General features: G+C 32.6%; 3 protein-coding genes across 3 annotated transcripts in view; all 3 read right to left on the minus strand.

The window, feature by feature from the left end:
- Positions 1 to 22,564, minus strand: part of LOC141711642 (protein yippee-like At5g53940) — a 255,796-nt gene that overhangs the window by 39,929 nt on the left and 193,303 nt on the right. The window lies entirely within an intron of this gene.
- Positions 1,018 to 1,865, minus strand: LOC141711635 (ethylene-responsive transcription factor 4). The gene has a single exon (XM_074514223.1). It carries the CDS (start codon positions 1,811 to 1,813, stop codon positions 1,187 to 1,189), a length of 627 nt encoding a protein of 208 aa, XP_074370324.1. The 5' UTR covers positions 1,814 to 1,865; the 3' UTR covers positions 1,018 to 1,186.
- LOC141710580 (protein CUP-SHAPED COTYLEDON 2-like) lies at positions 17,753 to 19,906 on the minus strand. Its single transcript, XM_074513144.1, has 3 exons — positions 19,225 to 19,906; positions 18,846 to 19,129; positions 17,753 to 18,491 (listed from the first exon to the last, which is right to left on the minus strand). The coding sequence occupies exons 1-3, from the start codon at positions 19,406 to 19,408 to the stop codon at positions 17,949 to 17,951; spliced, it is 1,011 nt and encodes a 336-aa protein (XP_074369245.1). The 5' UTR covers positions 19,409 to 19,906; the 3' UTR covers positions 17,753 to 17,948.

A 22,564-nucleotide genomic window follows, 5' to 3' on the forward strand; every position in this document is an offset into this window, starting at 1 on the left:
TAATTAGTCTGTATAATAGATAATATCAATGATTCATAAGCGTTGTTATTTTAATCCTAGTCGTTCGTGACTTCATCCAACAGCCAAAAGACCATTTATTACGAACTTGGTTTGTGACAAATTGTTACCGCAATCCGAACTCCTTGGGACATTCCCTTATACATCAATTTGAGATCTTAAAAATTATTATTTTTAAATCAAAATCATGATCTCGGAAACATGAGATGTAAACAAATCATGTTCTTATTCTCGAAAAAGAGGCGGCCTGGTGCACCATAATATCGTATCAACTTCATATTACAAAACTCGAATGAAAATTACTTTTCCAAATTTTTGATGACCGAGAGAGTATTTAGTACTAGTAATAGTAATAATGAATTGTACTTGGAGGGTTGTACAAATAATACTAATAAAATGGAGACAGGAGACGGCAGTTGCACATCTACAAAACATGTTTACACGAGAATGAAGATAAAAGTAAGAGTACATAATATTCAATACACAGCGGCTGATCTGCTGATTCCATGTCACCTTTTTATTTGCCCAACAAATAGACCCACGCCGTCGGTGCCGTCCTCACCCTTTTTATATTCACCTCAATATTTAATTTAAACAACACATAAAGTGTTTGTAATTACAAAACAGCCCTCTCTACATGGCATCAATATTCAATATCCATCTCTTTTTAGTACAGTGAGCCAGCCAGCCAGCCGCATGAACAAAATTAAAATACTCCTCCACAATCCACACATTATTACGGATACGCGTTTTTGAAAACGACAAAAATTCAAAAAAATAATAAAATAATCGATTCTCGAAAGTCTCTCCTCCCGTCATCCCGACAGCCGGATGCCATGCTCCTTCAACTCCACCATCTCTCATTATTCAATTTTCCAATTATTTAAAAACAAATTAAAATTAAACAATTTCATAAATCGAAACAACTTTCGCTGCAAAAACAGGTGATTTGTTCTTGATATATACATTACAGAGATTGAAAATGATCAAGACGAACAATTAACAAAACTATAATAATATTTTAATTATATATCAGCACATTCGAAAATATTGTCAGGCTGAGAATTTCATCACTTCATTCTTCTTCGACTAATAATATTCATCTCCTTTTTTTAATCTGTTTTCTAATTTTAAAATTAGCGAAAATTAAAAAATTATAGATCGGAGATCACACAACTTCCGACGGCGGCGGAAGGTTGAGATCGAGATCTAGCGGATTTCTCCGATCAGTGTAGTTGTAATCGACGACGGACGATGAATCGGAGTCGCTTTGCACACATCCGGCGAACACGCCGCCGTTAAGCCGTTGCTCAGGTCTGAAATTCATCACACCGTCTGATCTGGACAGCGCTTGGATGAAATAAACAGGACGCGCCGCCGGGAAGATCGTCGGATAATGAACGGCACCAGGAAGATTTCTCGGCGCGAGGCTGAGATCTAACGACGGAGCTCCGGCGGCAAATGACGTCGACGATTCAACAGTACTGCTCTGGCTAGGGCTCCGTGCATTACTACCAGCAATTTTAATCGGATTCGCAGCGGCGATGAGCTCCATCGACGTCGGAAAATTCGTCTTCGCTTTAATCCCTCGAAACTCGCGAGCAGCCGCGTCATACGCACGCGCCGCCTCTTCAGCCGTATCAAAAGTACCCAACCAAACGCGGCTCTTCTTAGCAGGATCTCTAATCTCGGCAGCATACCGGCCCCACGGCCGTTTACGCACGCCGCGGTACCGTGTCTCTCTGGCGGCGGTGGGAATTGCGGCGGCGGAGTAGAGTTTATCTCTAGGAGGCATTGTTGAGTTTGTTGGTGAAAGTTAGGTTATGTTTTGTGAATAAAAGGAACTCTGAATGAGGGTGTGTTTTATAGGAGGTGAAGGAGAGTGAGTACACGCGGGGTTGAAGGCGAGTGTGGGAAAGTAATGTGTTGGGCGTTAATTCGGCTCCTCATCCGGGTGCTAGGCCTACGTTTAAGAACTTTTACTGTCTTCTTAACCCATACATCTCACTTTTTACCTCCTATTTTTTTCTCCTTTTTACTGCCTATACATTTGCCCTGTATGTACGTGGCTACATTTTGAAGAAGTTGTTTGCAATTGGCAAATTTTAATTTTTGTTTATTATGATGTGAGTGAGAAAATAAAGACCAGAGGCTTATTTCACAAATTTTTCTCTTTAATTTTAGAGGAAAAAGAAGTTCTGATTGGATAGTTAAATAATAGTTGTGCAATCTTTTTGGATACAATATCTCTGTTTTATCTTTCAATATATTGGACGCAATACCGAGAAATGTAAATTTTTTTTGAATATGTTCTCTAATATTGAGTTATTATTATGTTGTTGATTATTTTCTAATAAATAAAATGTATTAATAATGTAATAATATGAATGTGACAAACAGAAAAAACGTCGTATATATCTGATAACAAATGAAAAATTATTGAATTGTCCAAACGTACATTATTTAATGAAAAACACCATATATATCCGATAACAAATGAAAAATTATTGAATTGTCCAAACGTACATTATTTAATGGAAAAACTATATCGACAGAATCTGTATTTATATAACCGGATGGACACCGGATAAACAGTTATATAATTCTAGGATGTCACCCATAAAGGACAACATCATATACAATTTGTCTTGTTCTTATTCAGAATGCCCCGTAAATGGCAACATCATGTACAATTATCTTTTTTTTGTTATTTATTTATATATTTTTATCTTATAATAATCGGTTTTCCTCTAATGTGTGCCCCCGTAAATGGCAACATCATGTACAATTATCTTTTTTTTGTTACTTCTTTATGTATTTCTATCTTATAATAATCGGTCTTCCTCTAATGTGTGCCCAAGGGCACACATTAGTCACTAACTCCAATAAAAATGGGCTCTTTTTATTGGTGAAATTGATGTGAATGCATGAAGGGCATTAAGATTTATTATTCAACCACCAATAAGAAGAGCTCATTTCTATGGGAGTTATTGACTATTGTGTATCCTTCGGCACACCATGAAAAATCCCTATAATAATTATAGTCTCATTTTTTACAAAGATGGGGTTGATAAAAACATCTCATAAAGCATCAAGCAACAAAGTCTCTACTCATCAAAGAGGATAAAAGAACAGGGGACCAAACACCCAGTTAAGCGGTAGAACTCCCAAAAAGGCTTGTTTGGCAATTCGATGAGCAATAGTATTGCAAAATCAAGACACAGAAACCAAATTTATATGAAAGTCATACACTATTAATCTGATATATTCGATTAATTTTGCAGAATTTCAACAAGGTTCAGCCTCTTTAGAACATAAGTCACTAGTTGATTTATATTTTGATTAAATTATAGCATTTAAGAAGTGATGACACCTTATAAATAAATAAACCTCTCGAATTGCATATAGCTCAGAATGAAGATGTGAGATGGTTGAAACCCGACAACCTTTACCATCAATAAACTTTTCATTATAATTTTCTTCCCATAACACTGATAGCCGCAACACCTCATTTGAAAGTACCGTCGCAATTGAATTTTACTAGATTTACAAAGGGATTCTACTAAGAGTGAAGAATTATCAACAGAGTTATGTGACACCTGACAAGATGCTTAAAACAACGAAATATGTTCTGATTAAGCATATGAACTAGTCTTTATGACAGAAACTGGGCACACCGGATTATAGTCGAAGATAAATTGATTCATCGCTAACCAAATAGACCAGCCAACAAAAGCAAAATTTGACAAATGATGCATACGATCTCTTTTAAAAACCATATTTGAAAGAAGAGTTAATAAATATTGTAATACGGTTTAAGTAAAGGAAGAAGGAGGATTTAATATCAAAGTAGAATAGAACCATACTGGACTAATCTATCAGCATTGAAAAAATACATGTTCAATAGTTCAACGTTGTCCATACAAAATGGACAATAAGGAGAGAAAGAACACTTACGCTTGAAAAGGTTCTCCCGAGTGGCCAATGCATTAGAACATAATTTTCACATGAATTTTTTTAATTGGGGTCTCATTTAATATATTTTTTTCATTAGGGACTTTTTTCCAAAATATCTTTTTTAAAATTTGAACAATAATTTATAATTGCGATTCTAGTTTATTTCTTTATGAAATTAATGCATTTTTGGGGGGAGAGCTAAAAATGTATCATGAGATTTTTTAATAAGCGTAAAAGTCTAAAAATAGATTGTTATTATAGTAATGATAATATTTATTATAAATGACATATTTCGTTATTATGCGGTAAATTTTTCAGTTAAAAAGTACATTTCATATATTCACGTTGAATATCTTTCACATCTCATATATAATATAAAAAATGAGAATCTTTCCTGTCATAACCCATTTTTGAGTCGCGATTATAATACTGAATATTAGATATATACTCGTGATGTATAAGTTTTATGATAAACACAATAGTTAACAAATTTAAGATAAATATTTTAAATTTAAGAGAAACATTTTAGTAAGTTGTGGGCATAGATTAGACAAATTCAAGGTTGACACTTGAAGATCGGATGAAGGCTTGAAACCCAGAAAAACTTGAAGGTGGTGGAGCTACGGTGATTGAAGTAGCCGGAAATCGCCTTTCTAAGAGAGAAAACTTGAGAGAAATTTGAGATAGTTTTTGAAAGAAACGTTGAGAAATGAGAAGTGAAGTGAGGATTCTCGCTTCTCACTTCTCTTTTATAGGCGAAAAGCTCGGAATACGAGGCGTTTTTAGGCCCATACAGTCAGACCCAGTTTGAGGAAAGCCCGTCATAGAGAAGTTTCAGGGGTATTCTAAAAGCAGGAATGGAAATTGAAGAGTAAAAAATCGACCAGAATTTTGAAGAAATGGTTCGATCAGAGTCTTGATCGACAAAGGAAAGAACCCTGATCGATATTTCATTCGATCTAAAGGGTTAAAAACCACTTAGTTCGATCAGAGTCCTGATCGACAAAGGGAAGAATCCTGATCGATATTTCATTCGATCTAAAGGGTAAAAAGCCACTTAGTTTGATCAGAGTCCTGATCGACAAAGGGAAGAAACCTGATCGATATTTCATTCGATCTAAAGGATAAAAAAACCACTTAGTTCGATCAGAGTCCTGATCGACAAAGGAATAAAGCCTGATTGAAGATTCCATCGATTAGAGTGGTGTTTTGTGAGCTAGTTCGATCAGGATCCTGAACGAAATCGATCAAGAATCCTGATCGATTTGGCAAAAATCCTGATCGAAGATTCCATCGATTAGAGTGGTGTTTTGTGAGCTGGTTTGATCAGGATCCTGATCGAAATTGATCAGGAATCCTGATCGATTTTGCAAAAATCCTAATCGAAGATTCCATCGATTAAAATGGTGTTTTGTGAGCTGGTTCGATCAGGATCCTGATCGAAATCGATTAGGAATCATGATTGATTTTGCAAAAATCATGATCGAAGATTTAATCGACTAGAGTGACAATATCACAGTAAGTTCGATCAGGATCCTGGTCGATTTCGACCAGGATTCCTGATCGATTTGGTATGTCACCTGATTGATTTTAAGCCAGAAAATTAAGGAAAAATCTCAGAATTAAGTGAAAGATTCCTGAAAATTAAGGGAAAATCCCAGAATTAAGGGGAAAATTTCTGAAAATTAAGGACAAATCCCAAAAATGAGGGGAAAATCCAGAAAATTAAGGATAAATCCCAGAATTGAGGGAAAAATCCAGAAAATTTCTGAAAATTAAGGGAAAAATTCCTGAAAGTTAAGAAAAAAACCCCAGAATTAAGGAAAAAAATCCTGAAAATTAAGGATAAATCCCATAATTGAGGGAAAAATCCAGGAAATTAAGGATAAATCCCAGAATTAAGGGAAAAATTCAGAAAATTAAGGGAAAATTCCTGGAAAATAAGGTAAATTCCTAAATAATAGGAATTAAAGCAAATCGTTATAAATGTGTAAGTCGCTTCACACTTTACGCAAAACGATACCCCGTAAGGCAACGAATGAACTTAACTTCTGCGAAACCTAGTCACCGTTTCCCAAAAGTTGGGGGCCAAATGATAGGGAATAAATAAATCCTGATTACGTAGTTAATGTTGCATTAATTACACATGATTTGGGCTACAAGGCCCAATAAGAAGATGTATGACATTCAGACCAAAAATTTTAACACATTGATCAGGCCTGATGGACCAGATCAGGTCTGATGGAACCAAGATGGCCAAAAACCCTGTATATTAATTAATTTCGTAATTAATTAATAAGGGAGAAAAATAGCTATTAAGATGAGTTTTAGTGGGGATATAAATCCTTATAGATTGGCCTACAAGGAAGCTCATGGGATCAAGAATCAGGTTTCTACTACCTAGGACTCCAAAGTCCATTCTAATTCAGAGATTTGTCCACCAAGTGTCCTAACCCAAGTCCAACTCAAGGACTCCCAACATCTATATTAGGGGTCTCACCCCCACCAATCAGAACTACATTTTTTGCCTTGATTCTCTAAACTACAGAGATACGTAGGTATCTCGTAAAGGCAGAGTTAAGTTACGAAACACGAGAGCAACCATTAAAGACCTTAAACTCCCGAACCTTAGTATTAAATACAACAATTAATATATCTTAAATTTTTATCCATAACATATTTATATAAGTTTGTACACTAGATTTTATATTTTTTACGAAAAATGTTATCGAGTACTCAGATGATGCGTAAGTATTTGTGAATTTGTTTGTAACATTTTTTGGGAAATCATTTTTCTTAGCACAGAAAGTAAAAAAAAAAAAAAGAACTCTCTCCATCCTATTTTAATAATCCACTTTGTAAATTTCACACATATTAAGAAATAAAAGATGTAATGTACAAATAGTGTATATTTTGAATTTTTATACAAAGATATTTATAATTATGGTATTTTAATTAATATGAAAACTATAAAATTTGTATGTATTAAAGAATATAATAAATATTTTAGGAAAATTTATATTTTATAAAATTGACTATTAAAATGGGATGTAGGAAATAACCGCTAATAAAAGAATATTATTTGAAAGTTGTTGGATAAATTTGAATGAACTTGTGCGTGAGGGCACGCAGCACACGTGCCAGTGTAAGGGGGGTGGGAGAAACGAAGCGGTGGTAGAACTGATTCGGCGCAGTCAACGAGGGGTTTGACTGAGTAAGTGACGTAGGGGGAGGCCGTCCAGCCGAGGGTTTTCTAGACTTAATTAAATTAATGACGGGTTTAATTCAGATTTAAATATAATAGATAAAGCTGGCAGCTCTCACGTGATCTTTGCCTTCTGTCCGACACGTGGCCAAATTGTATTGGTTTTAAGTCGAAATAAATATGGGGATGAACTAAAGATGGATAAGGGAGGCAGGCTCCAGCTCTTTTGTTTATTGTCCATATCTGTTTTATTCGCTAATAAATTACCTAGTAATCCAATCTTTGTTGGATAAATGCTAACTCCATTAACTTAAATTGTTTTTTTATTAAATACAAATTAAAATAACATAGAAAGGGATTAAATATTATTATTTAATTCCAAAATATCGAATTGTCACAATTAATATACATTATTTATATTTTGAAATTAATACTAAAATAAAATAAGGTATGCATCAATACAATTTCGTTTTTTAGCTTTCTCGAATAAGTGTCAAATTTGAATTTTAAATAGCTTAAAAACATATATTATTTTTTATTATTATTTAAATTTACTTTTTTAGTATAGAAATAAACTGTACTCCCTCTATTTTTTTATTTGTCATTTTGACTTTTACACACAATTTAATGTGTTTTGACCGACCAGTTAAAATTATCAATTGTAAATGATTTTTTTTTAAATAAAAGTAGACAACTTATATTTTAATTCACAAAAATAAAATTTTTAAAATCATATTTCTAAATATCCGGTCAAATTACATTCAAATATGTGCAAAGATAAAAAAGACAACAAAGAAGAAGATGGAGTATTTAATTATGTTAAAGAAATACAAACAACATTCATTAAAAGACGAAATAAAAAGAATATTTAATGAAACACACGCGGCGGGCACACGTGAGAGGATGAGTGGAAAAGTGAAAGGTGGCGCCGCCTAGCCGTGAGCGTAAATAGCGGTAAATGCTCATCACGTGATATGCGGCTACTGTCCGCTTTTTTGTTTCCCTTCCCCCCTCCTCTTTGCATTCTATTTGTAGGATCACTACTCAAGCTTACTCGGTCAAATCGGTGCTTTTATGGGGCCCACTTACAAAATTCGAAATTTATTTGTTGGAGTTCTTTATTTGGAAAATTTATTTTTTGGCATATTGATAAATTTGTTGTTTTTATTTGAGAGGTTAAATTTATTATTTCATTTGATAACAAATTTCCTAAAATTATTTTTGATAATTATATAAAGTGTTTAAGATTTTGCGTATTAACCTTGAAATACATAATTGAATTAACCTCCTACATTTACAGAATTACATTTTTATAATAATAGGATTATAGAGCGCGATGAAATAACTTAAATGATAAAGTGTTTATTTTTTACCGTCTAAAAAAAATATGCATTCACGAAAATAGATATAGATTGTATTAAAAAGTGACTTACTACAGTATATATAATTTAGAAACCTTAAGCCCATTTGAGTATATAGAAAATTGTTCTCATTTGCGAACTATGGAAATGAAAGAAGTTTAACAGAAAAAAAGAAAACCCTTGCAAGAGGTAAATAAAAAAGGGGTTTCCTCTACTTTTACAAAGGCTTGCTAAAAAATTTAATCAACCCAAAACTTGTCGAAGCACTGGACTTTAAATCTAGCAAGGCCAACTTAAATTCCGAAACAAATTATTTGGGCCTCTAAAGGTCCACTTGGGGGCCTTTTTAAGAGTGTAGGATTGTTTGGTACAATTCTGGTTCTAGTTTAATTATCAGAAGCTTCTGCAATTGTATTTATTTTTAATACAACTTAATAAAAATAGAATCAAAGGTTGATAAATTTTTCGTTTTTGAAATTAATAAAAATGATGCAATGTAAATAAAAACGCCCCGGTAGCACAGGAGGTGAAGGATCATGTACCGAAAGAACTAAGCTCATAAGAAAAGACGGCTCCACATTCGTTGAACTAGTTTACGTACAGATTTTTAAAAATGACACCATCTTTACTCTTTATGCATATAAACAAAGAAATCAAGTTGCAATGTATTTTAATCGATTAATTCTATTATTATTGGTATCCAGACTGATGCTGCCAATAAGTCATACTAATATTGCAATGACTTCAAATTAAAATACTGCAATGACTTCAAATTTAAAATCTTAAAATAAGTAACTTATTACTTAAAATTAATAAGTGACGTAAAAATGATAAGTATATAATACTTATAAGTTAGTTAAGTGTTTGGTTAATTTTACATATGAGTTATAATTTTTTTAACTTAAATGAACTAAAATAAATATTTTTTTAATATTATTATCTTAATTAATGACTTTTTAAATTAACTTAATATTTAAAAACATAAATTTAAAAACTAAAATTAATAAAAAAAAATTAAAAATCAAAATAAATTGAGAAAAAGTACGTCGTTACTAACATTCAACTTATAAACTTATAAATTATAAATTCAAGTTGAGTCCACAAACACTCATATAAGTACTTACGGGCTTATAAGCCAATAAACCATTTATTCAGTGATGGCCAGACAAGCCCTAAGAACAGATGTGAAAGCCGGAATGGTCTTGTAAATAATAAGTAGATTTTAAAGCCAGAATGGTCTCATATAAAAACCAGAATGTTGGCCATTGTAGAAAAGGAAACAGTTTAGCTCTGCATCTGTAAGCCTATCAGATTCATATAGGCCTCGTTTGGTAGCATGTAACGCACCAACTCAGTAACCGGGAGTTTCCGGGAATATAAGTAAATTACAGCGTTTGGTTCCTTACTGATTCTTAGGTATCACGAGTTACTGTAAAATAGGGAACTCAGTTACCTGGCCTTATATGTGTGTGTAATATTATAATATTTTTTATCGACATTCAAAATATTTTGTAATTAGTTATTTGTGTTTAAAAATTTATAATAAATACTTTTCCTCAACAATAATTTTAAATATTATACTCTCAAAATTCTATGTACCGTTTTTAAATTAGTTATTAATCAATATATTTAATTTAGTTTTATGTTGATATGATCTTTTGTCTCTAATATTTATAATTAATATTTCGTTATATTTATAATATTTTTAATTAATTTGATTATTCTTATTATATTAGTTTATAATAGATAATTTATAATAATTTTATATACTTTTATTTTTATTTTGTTTTTAGCATTTACTAGAAAGTTTTAAATAATATCTTTATCTTTATATAAAATTAATATTGTTAAAAATATGAAAAAAGGTTTTGAAAAAATTATCAACCTATTTCCAAGGAAATATAAGTTACTGTGTAGCCTCAGAACCTGGCAAACAAACAATGGCAAATAAACGAGGCCATAATTGATCCTTAGTTTACTACTTTCTGAAATTCAAAGGCTCCATAGATAATATTATATTCTAACTGTCAAGTCAAATGAGACAAAATTTTATGCAAATAAGGCGGTCATTTTACAAATGAAACAATAAATAGGACAGTCTCAATTAACTGCAGAATATAAATAACAGTAATGAAAATACAGAATGCTGAAAACTTAATAAATAAAAATACCAGAAGTTTTCACTTAGTTCGGCCCCTACACCTAATTTATGACCTACATCCAAGTCCTTATGCCAACTAGTATAGAGAATGTATTATATCCCCTTAAAACAAAATACTTACAAATTTTCCTTGATTACAAACTTGGCTCATTTGAAAGAAACATTTCCCTAGCACACAACTACCTGACCTTCCTCTTGTAATCAAACTCTCACAATCCGGGACAAGTGATATAATACATCTTTTATATACAAGAATAAAATATGAAAGATTACAACTCAAACTAGGTTTCTTGTTTAACTGGATGTATATCTCGGGTATAAAGAACAAGAAGGTGTTTTGAGATGATAAAAGATTGACGTGAAAGCATTTGCTGAAATCTGAACACGTGAGTTGTATTTTATAAGCAAGGTTCTAACGGATTTATTTTCAAACAAAGGATAAGATAGATAAGATTTGAAAATAAATTTGTTTGAAAATATTTGAATTAATCTTGAAATCTAATCTGTTAGTTTGTTTGAAATATATAAACCAAGAAAAAGATAGGTTTTGAAAAATTCAAACATATTTTATAAGATAGGGTTTGTTTGATATAAATTTAAAAAATATTTATCCAGGTAAACAAGATTTACATAAAAATCACAATCCTTATCTGTAGACTTGCAAAACATCCGAATAAGTTTTGTTGAATCATTTTTGTTGTATTAATCTGGAGACATCATCAGAAACCATGAAATAAGACTTTCCTCGTAATTTTATTGTCATTCCTTTTACCCGCCCTCGGAGGAATTCGGGGAATGCTATCAAACTACAAAAGCAGGGAAAGTAGATTAAGTCATCTGAGCAGAAATATGGCAGCCCAAGACATTTAAAACCGTGTTCGTGACAAGAGGTTGAAATGTTAAACTCAAAGTGGAGGCGATGAATTTCAAGCTAACCTAGTTTTACTCAAACAATCAATGTCTTAACAAGAAGAGAGGGTGTGCGTTGGGTAAAAAAAATGATCCTTTCTTGCAGGGCTGATTGTAGATAGCTTGATTAAAGGCTTAGGCGCTTAGCTGTAGCACATCTAATTGAAAACAAATGCTGAACCACTGATGCAGTACACTCGTGATCATTATTTAACACTCTATCTACAAGTGCTTAACTACTGATTCTTGAACAACACCTTACCATATAGCTATAAACCAAAGCGCAATCACTTGTGATTCTTGAACAACACCCTACCATATAGCTACAAACCAAACTGCAATCACTTTGAATGCAGAGCAAGATGCAAGGAACTGAGAGTAACGGAGAATAAGCAACGAAGATATATCACACATGTGGAGGAGATATAATTTCTTCATATCGGGTGAGATTCCAAAATATATTAGACAAAAAATAACAATGCGCAACAAGGGCAGGAAGACATGTGGGCGATGTGTTGTGATCAATACTGTATGTAGTATGTAACACTCTCAAACACATAATCTTGCACAACAAAAACAGTTTTCACTTTTCAAAACTAAAGACACGGCGGAATTCAAGCTAAATACTTAATATCGTCACTGATTGGGAACCCAACAAAACGCAAGTGAAACAAAGTTTGGTAAACCGAAAGAAAATCAAATTCCAGGATATGTACAACATAAATTGTACTAGTAATCCTAGTCCAGTATCTACCATCTAACATAAACCAGTAAACGCTGTTAAGTTGAAAGTGCTTCAATCAGGAAGGATGTAGTAAGGGATACCGGGGACACTGTCCCACTTAAAATAAAATTTTACTATTTTTAACCATTAAATATTTTAAAAATATATGAAAATGTCCCCGAAAATTTAAAAATAAAAAAATGTATTCACAAAATATAGTGCCCGTTTGGACAATTTTTAAATAAGTAACTTATGATTTAAAATTAATAAGTGACTTTAAAGTTATAAGTATATAAATACTTATAAGTTTTGTAAGTGATTGGTTAATTTTACTTATTAGTCAATATTTTTAAAAACTTAAATGAACTAAAATAAATAATTTTTAAATATGATTACCTTAATTCATGACTTTTAAATTAACTTAACATTTAAAAATATCTATACTATATTATAATAAACGAAATATTAAAAGTTTGGTAGTCGGTCGGTACTTGCTGAAATTACTTAATTACCATTAATTATTCTAATTCTAATTATTGGGTCGATCAATTCTAATTCTAATTGATATTGAAATCAACTTCATCTATTGATTTACCAATTTCAATTATATTTTATAACGAACTCTATATCATTATAATATATATTAAATTTAACTTCTTCTACCAATTTATATTTAAATTCATATCGAGTTCTATATTATTTTACCTCGGGCTAAATTAAATTTAAGCAAACTAAATATAATTATTAAGATTTAGTTGATATATCATGTGACTCGGGTTAAGATAAAATAACAATAATATCATCCTCCTAAAAAAATTATACTAAAGAACTTGGATAAACAAAATAATATATTTTATTTATCCAGTATAAAAAAATACATTATACAATTGATTCAGACTAACATAAAACTAAAATTAAAATACAATTCGACCAACAAAAATAAAATCATATATATACTAAGTATTCAGTCTAAAAAAATTATCTTATTGTTCCAGACTTTAAAAAATTTAAAATTAAACTAAAATAATTAGTTTGATTTGATCAGTGTATTGGGCATCAGGCTAAAATAAAATAATGTAAACCACTGTCTAAGATAAATCAAATTTATATTAGACTAAGTAAAATTCATATCATATTGATGTGAACTAAAAAATTAAATTTTAATTAAAACATAAATATATTTTTTAAAATACACATAAAATTATCAATAAAACTACATTATTCAATCAGTAATATTGTTTTTTTTTCAAATATTTTTTGTAGAGTTATAATTAATCGATTAAGTAATCATCATGCTAAAATAATATTTTTTAAGGTCCCAACATAATTGAGACATTATATTTTTATCCTCAATAAAATAATAATGTCGTTATAATAATATCCCCTACCAATGCTATCACTTTAAATAAGTTTAGATGTTTTAAAAAGTTTTGAACATATACGCCTAATAATATAATTATCATGAAGTCATATCATTTAAAATTCTAAATAACAAAATTAAGAGTTGAATTCAAAATATATTTTTTTAAAAATTATATAATATTAAAAAAAATCTATGTGATCCGTGCATCGCATAGGTTTTAAGCTAGTATATTTAAAAATTAAAATTAATAAAAAAGTGAAAAAATCTAAATAAGTTGAAAAAAAGTACGTCGTTAGCAAAATTCAACTTATCAACTTATAAGTTGTAAATTTAACTTATAAACTGGGTTGACAAACAATCCGAAATAAGTACTTACGGACTTATAAACTAGATGTAACTTATAAGCCCTAAGAAAAACAGGCCCATAATCGGTACCCCAGGAATAAAATTTCTGGATCCGTCCACCGGCACCTATTATTTAGATCACACTACTAATTAGTTCGCATCACAAGGAAACTAATTTAAAGTGTGAATTAAGGAACTAGGCATACATACAAAGAGCTAACGACCAGATATCTTCAAAAATTCCGAAGCCCGAAAATCGATCCGATTCGAAAAAAGTCCGAAAATTACGATCCGGAAAAAAGTTCGATCCGGCTCGGCCCGACCCGCGGATCTTAAATGGGCCTCCTTTTTCTTCGAAATTCCGGTCCGACCCGAAGGTCGGATAAAATAAAAGCCCTGATAAAAGCTCAGATCGAAAAAAGGCCGGATAAAAGCTCGGTCGGCCTAGATAAAAACCCGGGTTTTTTGAAAAGCTCTTTTTGAAAAGTCCGATTAAAAAACCGACTTTTATATAAAAATTAAAAATATACAATACTTTTTATGAATTTTAAAATAATATATCATAATATTAGAAACAATTAAAGTATATATGATTATTAATATATTATATTAAAAATAATTATTTATTTCGGTGTTTAAAATAATATATATGATATATCAAGATATTATTTTCTCCAGTATTTAAACTACTCATAATTCGAGTTATAAAATATTAAAATAATTTTTTAATATATAATAAAAAACTCGGATAAAACCCGGTTCGGCCCGGCCCGCGGACCTTATATTTCTTAGAAAACCCGGCCCGACCCGATTTTTAAAAAAGAGCGTCCCGATCCGTTTTAAAAAAACCGAGTTTTTTAAAGTTCGAATAGAGTCCGACACGATGAGTTTTTGTTTTTCGCATCTCCCCTGACTAGTCAGGTTTGAGACTAGACACTGTATGGGGAAAGGCCCAAACTCGATTCCATCAATTTCATTACCATACGTGACCATACCCCCCCGACTTAAAGCCTCAGCGTGCACTCCGACCCATGACAAGAAAATCCAAATCTAAACTAACAGCTAAATTTGCTGACGTCTTATCATTGCTTCCCCCCATATCCTTCCCAACTTTTTGCGGTACCGCCACTCATTGCGCCTCCCCTCACTTTCATATTTAATATCTTCTTTTTCATTACATAATAATCTGCACCCTTTAGGAGGAGTCAGGTTAATTGCTGACAAAGATTTGGTGGGCTGAGTTCTATGGAGTCCACCTTTTTATCGGAGTCCTTGGAGTCCATCTACGTTCTGCAAATAAAATATATTGTAAAACGTGTTATTTTGCAAAACATGTTACACAAATAGCATAACTTCAACAAAATCATGCAAATCTCATATATTTACGGTACAATATGTATGTTCTGCAATATGTTCTGCAACATGAACATTTATGTTCTGCAAACTAAACATGTTTTGTAGAATATATATTTTTGCAATGTTCTGCTTGTAAAATGTATGCAATCTACAAGATTTTTGATAGAATAGTGATGTTTGTCGAAAAATAATATGTTTTGCAATATTTTAAGCTATATTTTACTTGCAGAACATATATGGACTCCGAGGACTCCGATTAAAGGTGGACTCCATAGAACTTTACTCAAGATTTGGTATTATGGTTGAGTTTCTTGACGTCGATCTTGAGTTTACTTAGAAAAAGGGGGTAATTATAAATGATTAGCCATTTTAATATAACATTTACAAAAAATAAAAGGGGAGTGGTAAAGGGTCATATTCATATATCACATGGGCCATAGAAGCAATCTGACGTTGCAATCAAATGGACCCATTACTTGAAGAATGGTGGGTTATTAATGAATGAGGCAACGAAATTACCAGCATTTCACATTCCTTTGGTACCACAAGGCGTATCATCGTTACCTATTTGGACAGACGACCGACCACGTATTTATGGTCAATTTAACAATTGAACTTGTATAAGAATCATTTTAAATTTGTTTACTTTGGTTCAGTGTTTGCATTATACATCTGCATCTTCTATATGATTTTAAGTTCGAAAAATTTGACACACTGTCCTTGTCGCCTCATTTCTGGGTTCGAACATTTGAAACAACGCGCTGTTTCCTTGTCGTAACAAAACTTGGCGCATCTTAGCCTGAAATTGAGCGATCAGAGGGGACTTTAATCATGTCCGATCAAGTTGTAACTTGTTTGTTACATGCGAGTGAACTCAGAAATGTTGTGAGTAATGGCATTCAATGCGGATAACTAGAAGTCTATAAACCTAGGGAGGCTGAGGAAAATCATGTGAAGGATGAACATGTAGGAAATACTGTACGAGTACTATTATTTCAATAGTTATATAACTAGAAATTTGTGCAGTGCAACTACCATGTTTTCCGAATTTAATGCCTCCATCTATGTTACTATTTGTCGGCTGCTTAATTTCCAACATCCAATGTTTCGTTTAGGTTTTTACTGAAACAGGGGGACCAAACATACTTCATGTTCTACACCGAGCTTAACCAAAAATATTCATTTTGACAATTTCGAGTCCAATTCGAATTTAAGCAAATACTCAGTTGAGTACTTTAATAATACTAGAAACGGGTATTTGAAAATATTAAATTTAAGCTAATACTTGATCGAGTACTCTAATGCTAAAAACAAGTATCCGAAAAATTGATGGATACTTCAATTCTATATATGTGATTATATTCGATTTTCGAGTTTCTTGGTTTGTACCCTCTATATCTCATTCATTTTTATACACTTTTCTTTTTGAGATATTCCATTTAATTTTATTAATTTCAAAATTTACCAAAAAATAGTAAAAATTTTATAATAAAAATATAATTACTCCACTTACCTCCACTATTTTTTACATTACACTAATTTTATACATTTAATATTAATTGACCCCAATTTTTTTATCCATTTTTCTTATTTTTTTATAAAATATTTTAATTTTTTTTAATTTTCTGTGTCCAAATCAAATGTGCACAATTCAATGTAACTCGTTTGCTAATGAGGTGAGTGTAGGAAGTAGGAACTACTAGTACGGAACACAACAAGACATTTAAAGGGAGTACCAGATAGTGGTCCAAAAGGCGAAGGCCTGAAATGAACTAAGAAAACTGAAATTAAACAGATTAAAGGGGGGGGGGGGGGGCGCTAAAAAGCTGAAACTAACCCAAAACCATAAAGATCACTGCACACCATTACCAATATTACTTTCGATTTCTATTACAACACCCTGACTTTTAGATTTTATGATTAATCACAAGCCTTTTCAGCCTTTCACCGATCAGTCCTCATTTCTCAGTTTCTTTTCTGTATACAACTTCCGTACAATTATTGTAACTCTAGAGGCACACCAAATGCCTACTTCATCAGCTTTTTTCTTTTCAGTTTAAAATGTATGCCACCAAATCCACATATATCAATTTAGCCTATATCATGCCAATATAACTGTTCTACAAATTAGTTAAATACTCGGAAATTAGAGATCAATCACTTATAAGTCAGTAACTCGAATTTTAGCAGGTTGTCGGAGAATCGATCAATTACTCGAATTTCAGAAATGTAACTAGAGTCCCGAGTTTTATAATGCTAATATGATTTATATATATTTAGAATAAAGGGCTAAAATCTAGGTGCTACAACATTCTACATAGTACATGATATCCTAAAATCTTAGGATTTAATTAAACATCATATAACATAAATGATATACTTAACTGCGAGATTAACAAGACTTAAACTAATACATTAAACATCTAATAACCAACTAGATCATAACACAAAAGCTAATATATATGCTTCTTAATTAGGTTCATCACTAATAATATAATATATATGCTTCTTAATTAGGTTCATCACTAATAATATATGTGACGTTAGTTTTAGAAGCTCCAAATGCAATCAAGCTCTGTGGGCCCACTCTTCTGAGTTTCCGGCACCGGCCAAGTGCTAACCTCCCCGCCACCATAAATCGGCGGCGGAGCGACCGGAGAGAAAAAGAACGGCAACTGCATGTTCTCTTGCAAAGACCTCAAACTAGGAAACACCGAGACACCAACGTTGCTATGAAAGCCAGACAAAGAAGACAGCGGTATTGCGACGGTGGGGTCCACCATCGCAGCCGTAGTGTGGAACATAGAGCTGTAGTTATTGAAGCAGCTAGGTGAAGCAGAAGTGGAGAAACAGGGCACGTGCTCTTTTGTTGCAGCCGTGCTTGCGCTGCCGTCATAGGAGCAGCTGTCTAGGTCTGACGTGGCGGTGGCGCCGTATGGTAGCGTGTCGAGAAGCGGCGGTAGAGACACTGATGAAGAAGAGCTCATTTCTGGGTAAATGTTGACGCTGGAAGAGTTGAGCCTTTTTTTACCGCCCGGAAATGTAACGCCGGTGGCAGTCTTCTGAAACACTCGAGAAATCACCCACTCATCCTGCATTTAAAAAAAGGTCACAAATAATCTCGAATTCATCGAACTCGTAAAATGCCTAAAACATAACATTAACATTTACGGACCTTATCGATGTTACAAATATTTCTCGAACTCATCATACTTGTTAAAAGCCTAAAATCTAACAAAAATATTTTCGGGACTTTAATATTTTCGAAACTGGTTAGTACAAAAAATACAATGTTATGAATAATCTTGAATTTAGTGTGCTCGAAAAAAAAAATTGTTAATTGTTATGTTACATGAATATTTTCGGAACTTGTTATACAAAAAATGCATTTGTTGTGATGAAGAGGGTTACTAATTGATCATGCATGTATGTATGTAACAAGGTACCTTGGAGGTCCTGGAGAGATAGTGGTAAGCAAATTTGCCTTCAAGGCGATATTCATGCATGACCCAATTGCTTTTCTCTCCTTTAGGAGCCCTACCCCTGTAAAAAACTAGGGTTTTCTTCATCCCAACAAGTGAACTTGTCTTTGAACTGTATATCTCCCTGTCTTTCCCAGTTGCCTTCCAGTACCCAGCTTCTGTGGCCCTGTTTGTTCTCAGCCCTGTTGGATACTTCCTGTCCCGGAGACTGTAAAAGTACCACTCCTTCTCCCCCATCTTTGCCTTCTCTGGTAAATTTACACACACACATGTTAGTACTTGTAAGTTGTAAACATAAAAGCAAATATCAGGAAAAACACAAGAGGGTACTTAAAATGGTTACCAGGGAGTTCCCAGGGTTCACATTTGTTGAGATCAACTTCAGCAATGGCACGTCCAGTGAAAGTGTGATCAAGAACTTTCTTGAGGAGATAGTAAGTGATGAGTTCTTCATCAGTTGGGTGAAAACGGAAGCCTGGTGGTAAATTTGTTTCACTGTTGTCCAACTGATGGTAAAACATCTCCATTGCAAGTAACAAAATTATTTACCTTACCACAAGAAAAAAAGTGAAAACACAATAAGGTACTTGAAAGTGTTTGTTGATAATAGACAATATATAGAAGTGGAGTTGCAAGAAGTTGTGATGATCAAAAATATAAATGTAATAAAAATAATTCTGGGGAGTTCTGAACACTCTGCAATCTAAGCTGCAGCCTTATCATATCAACTATCTCTATAGGCTACAGAGCTAAAGATTATATAGAAAATTACTGAGATGTATTTATGAGGGGGGGCTGTGGGGTAAGGGGGGGCTATAAGGTTCTGTTTGGTTTGGAGTATGCGTGCGTGCGTGAATAAGTGTGCAGGTATTCCTGGTGTCAGTGAAGAAAATCAAAAGGAGAGACAGAAAGTGAGTAGTTTTATCTATTTACTACACTCTCTTTGTAATCACAATGAGGAGGATATGGGGTTTCTTCATCTTGGGTTTCTAGAGTAATGGCTGAGGAGTGAGGAGATATTATTATTATTATTGGTTTTTTTTTCTTTTTCTTTTCTGATTTACTCCACAATAGATGATGATCAATAAAGCCTGTACCATATCTCATTTGTCAGCACAGTGCAACAGTACTTTACAAGATACAATTCATATTTACTAACTACACATTATGTGTGTGCATTCTGTAATCTGCATTTCTGTATTACTTGACAGAGACAGAGTAAATCCATTTTTCTATCTATTGTCCTGTTTGATTCACTTATCATTACCTGCCTGCATCCCCTTTGTTTTCTTTCTTCTCCTTTTCCCTTGTCTTTTTAATCTTTGCATTACTTTATCTAATAATATCTACACTTTTCTTTTCTAATCATATTAATCAAAAAATAATCAACATTCTACGTTTTACGCGCAACTCCACTAATCTCGGGCGCAACTCGACTTATCTCGAGAGGGCAAGCACATCATCCCATTATCATGACTCTCTACTCAAATTCGTGTATATTTTGGACATTAATTGATATTTTAACAAAATATTTGTGAAAGAAATTGAAATAATTGAGGGAGAAGCATTGCAAGAAAGTAAGAAACAAGATTTGTATGATAATTACTAAAAGGCCATAAAGAGAAATGAATTCTGAGGCAGATATGATTCTGCTGACTTTTATACAACACTCCTCTACTAAAGTAGAAAAAATGGGTAAAAAGGTAATAGAATATTGTTACAATCACTTGCTTCCAAGTTGCAACCTGTCCAAGAGCTTTAAAGAATGGATACAACTATTGCATATATTCATGTATATAGTTAGCAAAACAACAAGTTTGCAAATGGAAACTTCACCTGTATACGTTGTGAAAGTCTCATTATGTATACCCTAATTATAATTTTGTAAAGCCTTCATGCTGCAGTACTCCAGTTTCATTACTATTCTTCTGTAACTTTTTGTGTTTATATAAAACAAATTCATTTGTCTACTTGCTGCTGCACCACAAGAGATAACATGTGCATCATTTGATTTTTGAAGTAAGGGTAGATAAGCAATACTAACATGTATAATCATTTAAGCGTGTTATATGCTTGTATATTCTATTACACATTTAAATTTTACCCTAGCTATCCTAGTTTACGGTACACATAAAGGTTGAACGATAAATTTATGCAGCCAATTTTTAGAACACGGATCCTATATCTCGCATCATACGTAATCGAAATAAAATTTGAAATGAACCTAGATAGCGACGTCAGTCTAAAAAACGGTTGACTCTAACAGATATCCGAAAATTGAAGGTCAATTGATACAAAAACATCTACCGATATATTCAGACAACCGGTTTTCAGGACACGTATCTTATGTCTCGCCTTATATGTAACTGAAGCGAAATTTCAAAGGCAGGGTTCTAAAAATTAGTTGACTTAGACGAATACCCGAAAATCGAAAGCCAATTATTTCGATTATAAACTAATATTTGGTCGAATACTCGGTTGTTGAAAATAAGTCATTGATAAAAGACTGAATACTTAAATAAATAATTATATAGAATCGTTTCCCAATTTTATAAACTTGTCAGCTGGTGATTACACTCCAAAAATATAAGGTTTAAAAACATCTAGCTAAAAAAGTGAGCTAAAGAGTAGAAAAGCTGGTAAAGAGTTGTTAAAATGATTTGTTGAAGTTTAGATTACAAGAGTACAAAAACAAAATCAAGACAAGATACAATAAGCATAACTTTTTAACGTTTTCAAAACCACCTTTAATTTAAATTATTTATAAATCATCCAATTAAATATAATGAAATGCATTTCTGGGAGTTCACTAAAATCAACGAAGAAAATGATGAACAGACAATGTTACATGCATGCATGCATCAGTTCACTCAATCGCATCAACATCTATCTATCCATCCATCTATCACTATTCATAAAGTGAGGGTTGATGCATTCATGTTTTGACGCGTCATGCTCACATTTTGATGTGCATGTATTAAAAATTCATATTCCTACAGAAATAAATAAAAAAGAGTAACCTAATGAGTAATAACTCGAAACCAAATCTGAATCCCCTAGTTGTTGTCCATGGGGGGAAGTGACAGACAGGCTTTATATCAAATCATCTCATCAATCTGCATGCTAGGTAAGGTCCAGCTCCCCCCCTCCATTATTCATTGTGTGTGTAAAATTAAATACTTCAAATTTACAGTACTCATTTTACTGCGACTTCTTCTGTTGCTTGTCAAAGTTTCACGTAACAGTTGTTACCAAACAAGAACAACGTCTCCTTCGATCTTGCACTATTTTTGGTGTTTCTTGGATTACCTACTCTCCATCTCTTTGAAGTTAGTAACAGAAAAATACAAATATAGAATTCTTAATCACTTGTTCCTGAGAAAATCTCTCTCTCTCTCTCACACACACACGTACATTATACAAAAATGTAACCATAAAAATCTTTCACTTTATCTAATAAGTAAATGCCTAAAATTTTATGTAAAAGTTCAAATTTTAGATGAACTGCCGATTTCCTATTAAAGAGGGATGTGAATGGTCATGAACAAAGGAATGCGGAACCGGCAGGGGAGTAGACAGCGGTTCAGGAATGGTTGCTGTGGTGATTGACGGGGTTTTGTTTAAAGATCGAGGAGCCGGGTTGACATTTTAGCAAACAGTACAGGAGGGTAATCAAGAAATGA

This window comes from Apium graveolens, chromosome 3 (assembly GCF_009905375.1).
Source record: "Apium graveolens cultivar Ventura chromosome 3, ASM990537v1, whole genome shotgun sequence".
NCBI lineage: Eukaryota > Viridiplantae > Streptophyta > Magnoliopsida > Apiales > Apiaceae > Apium > Apium graveolens.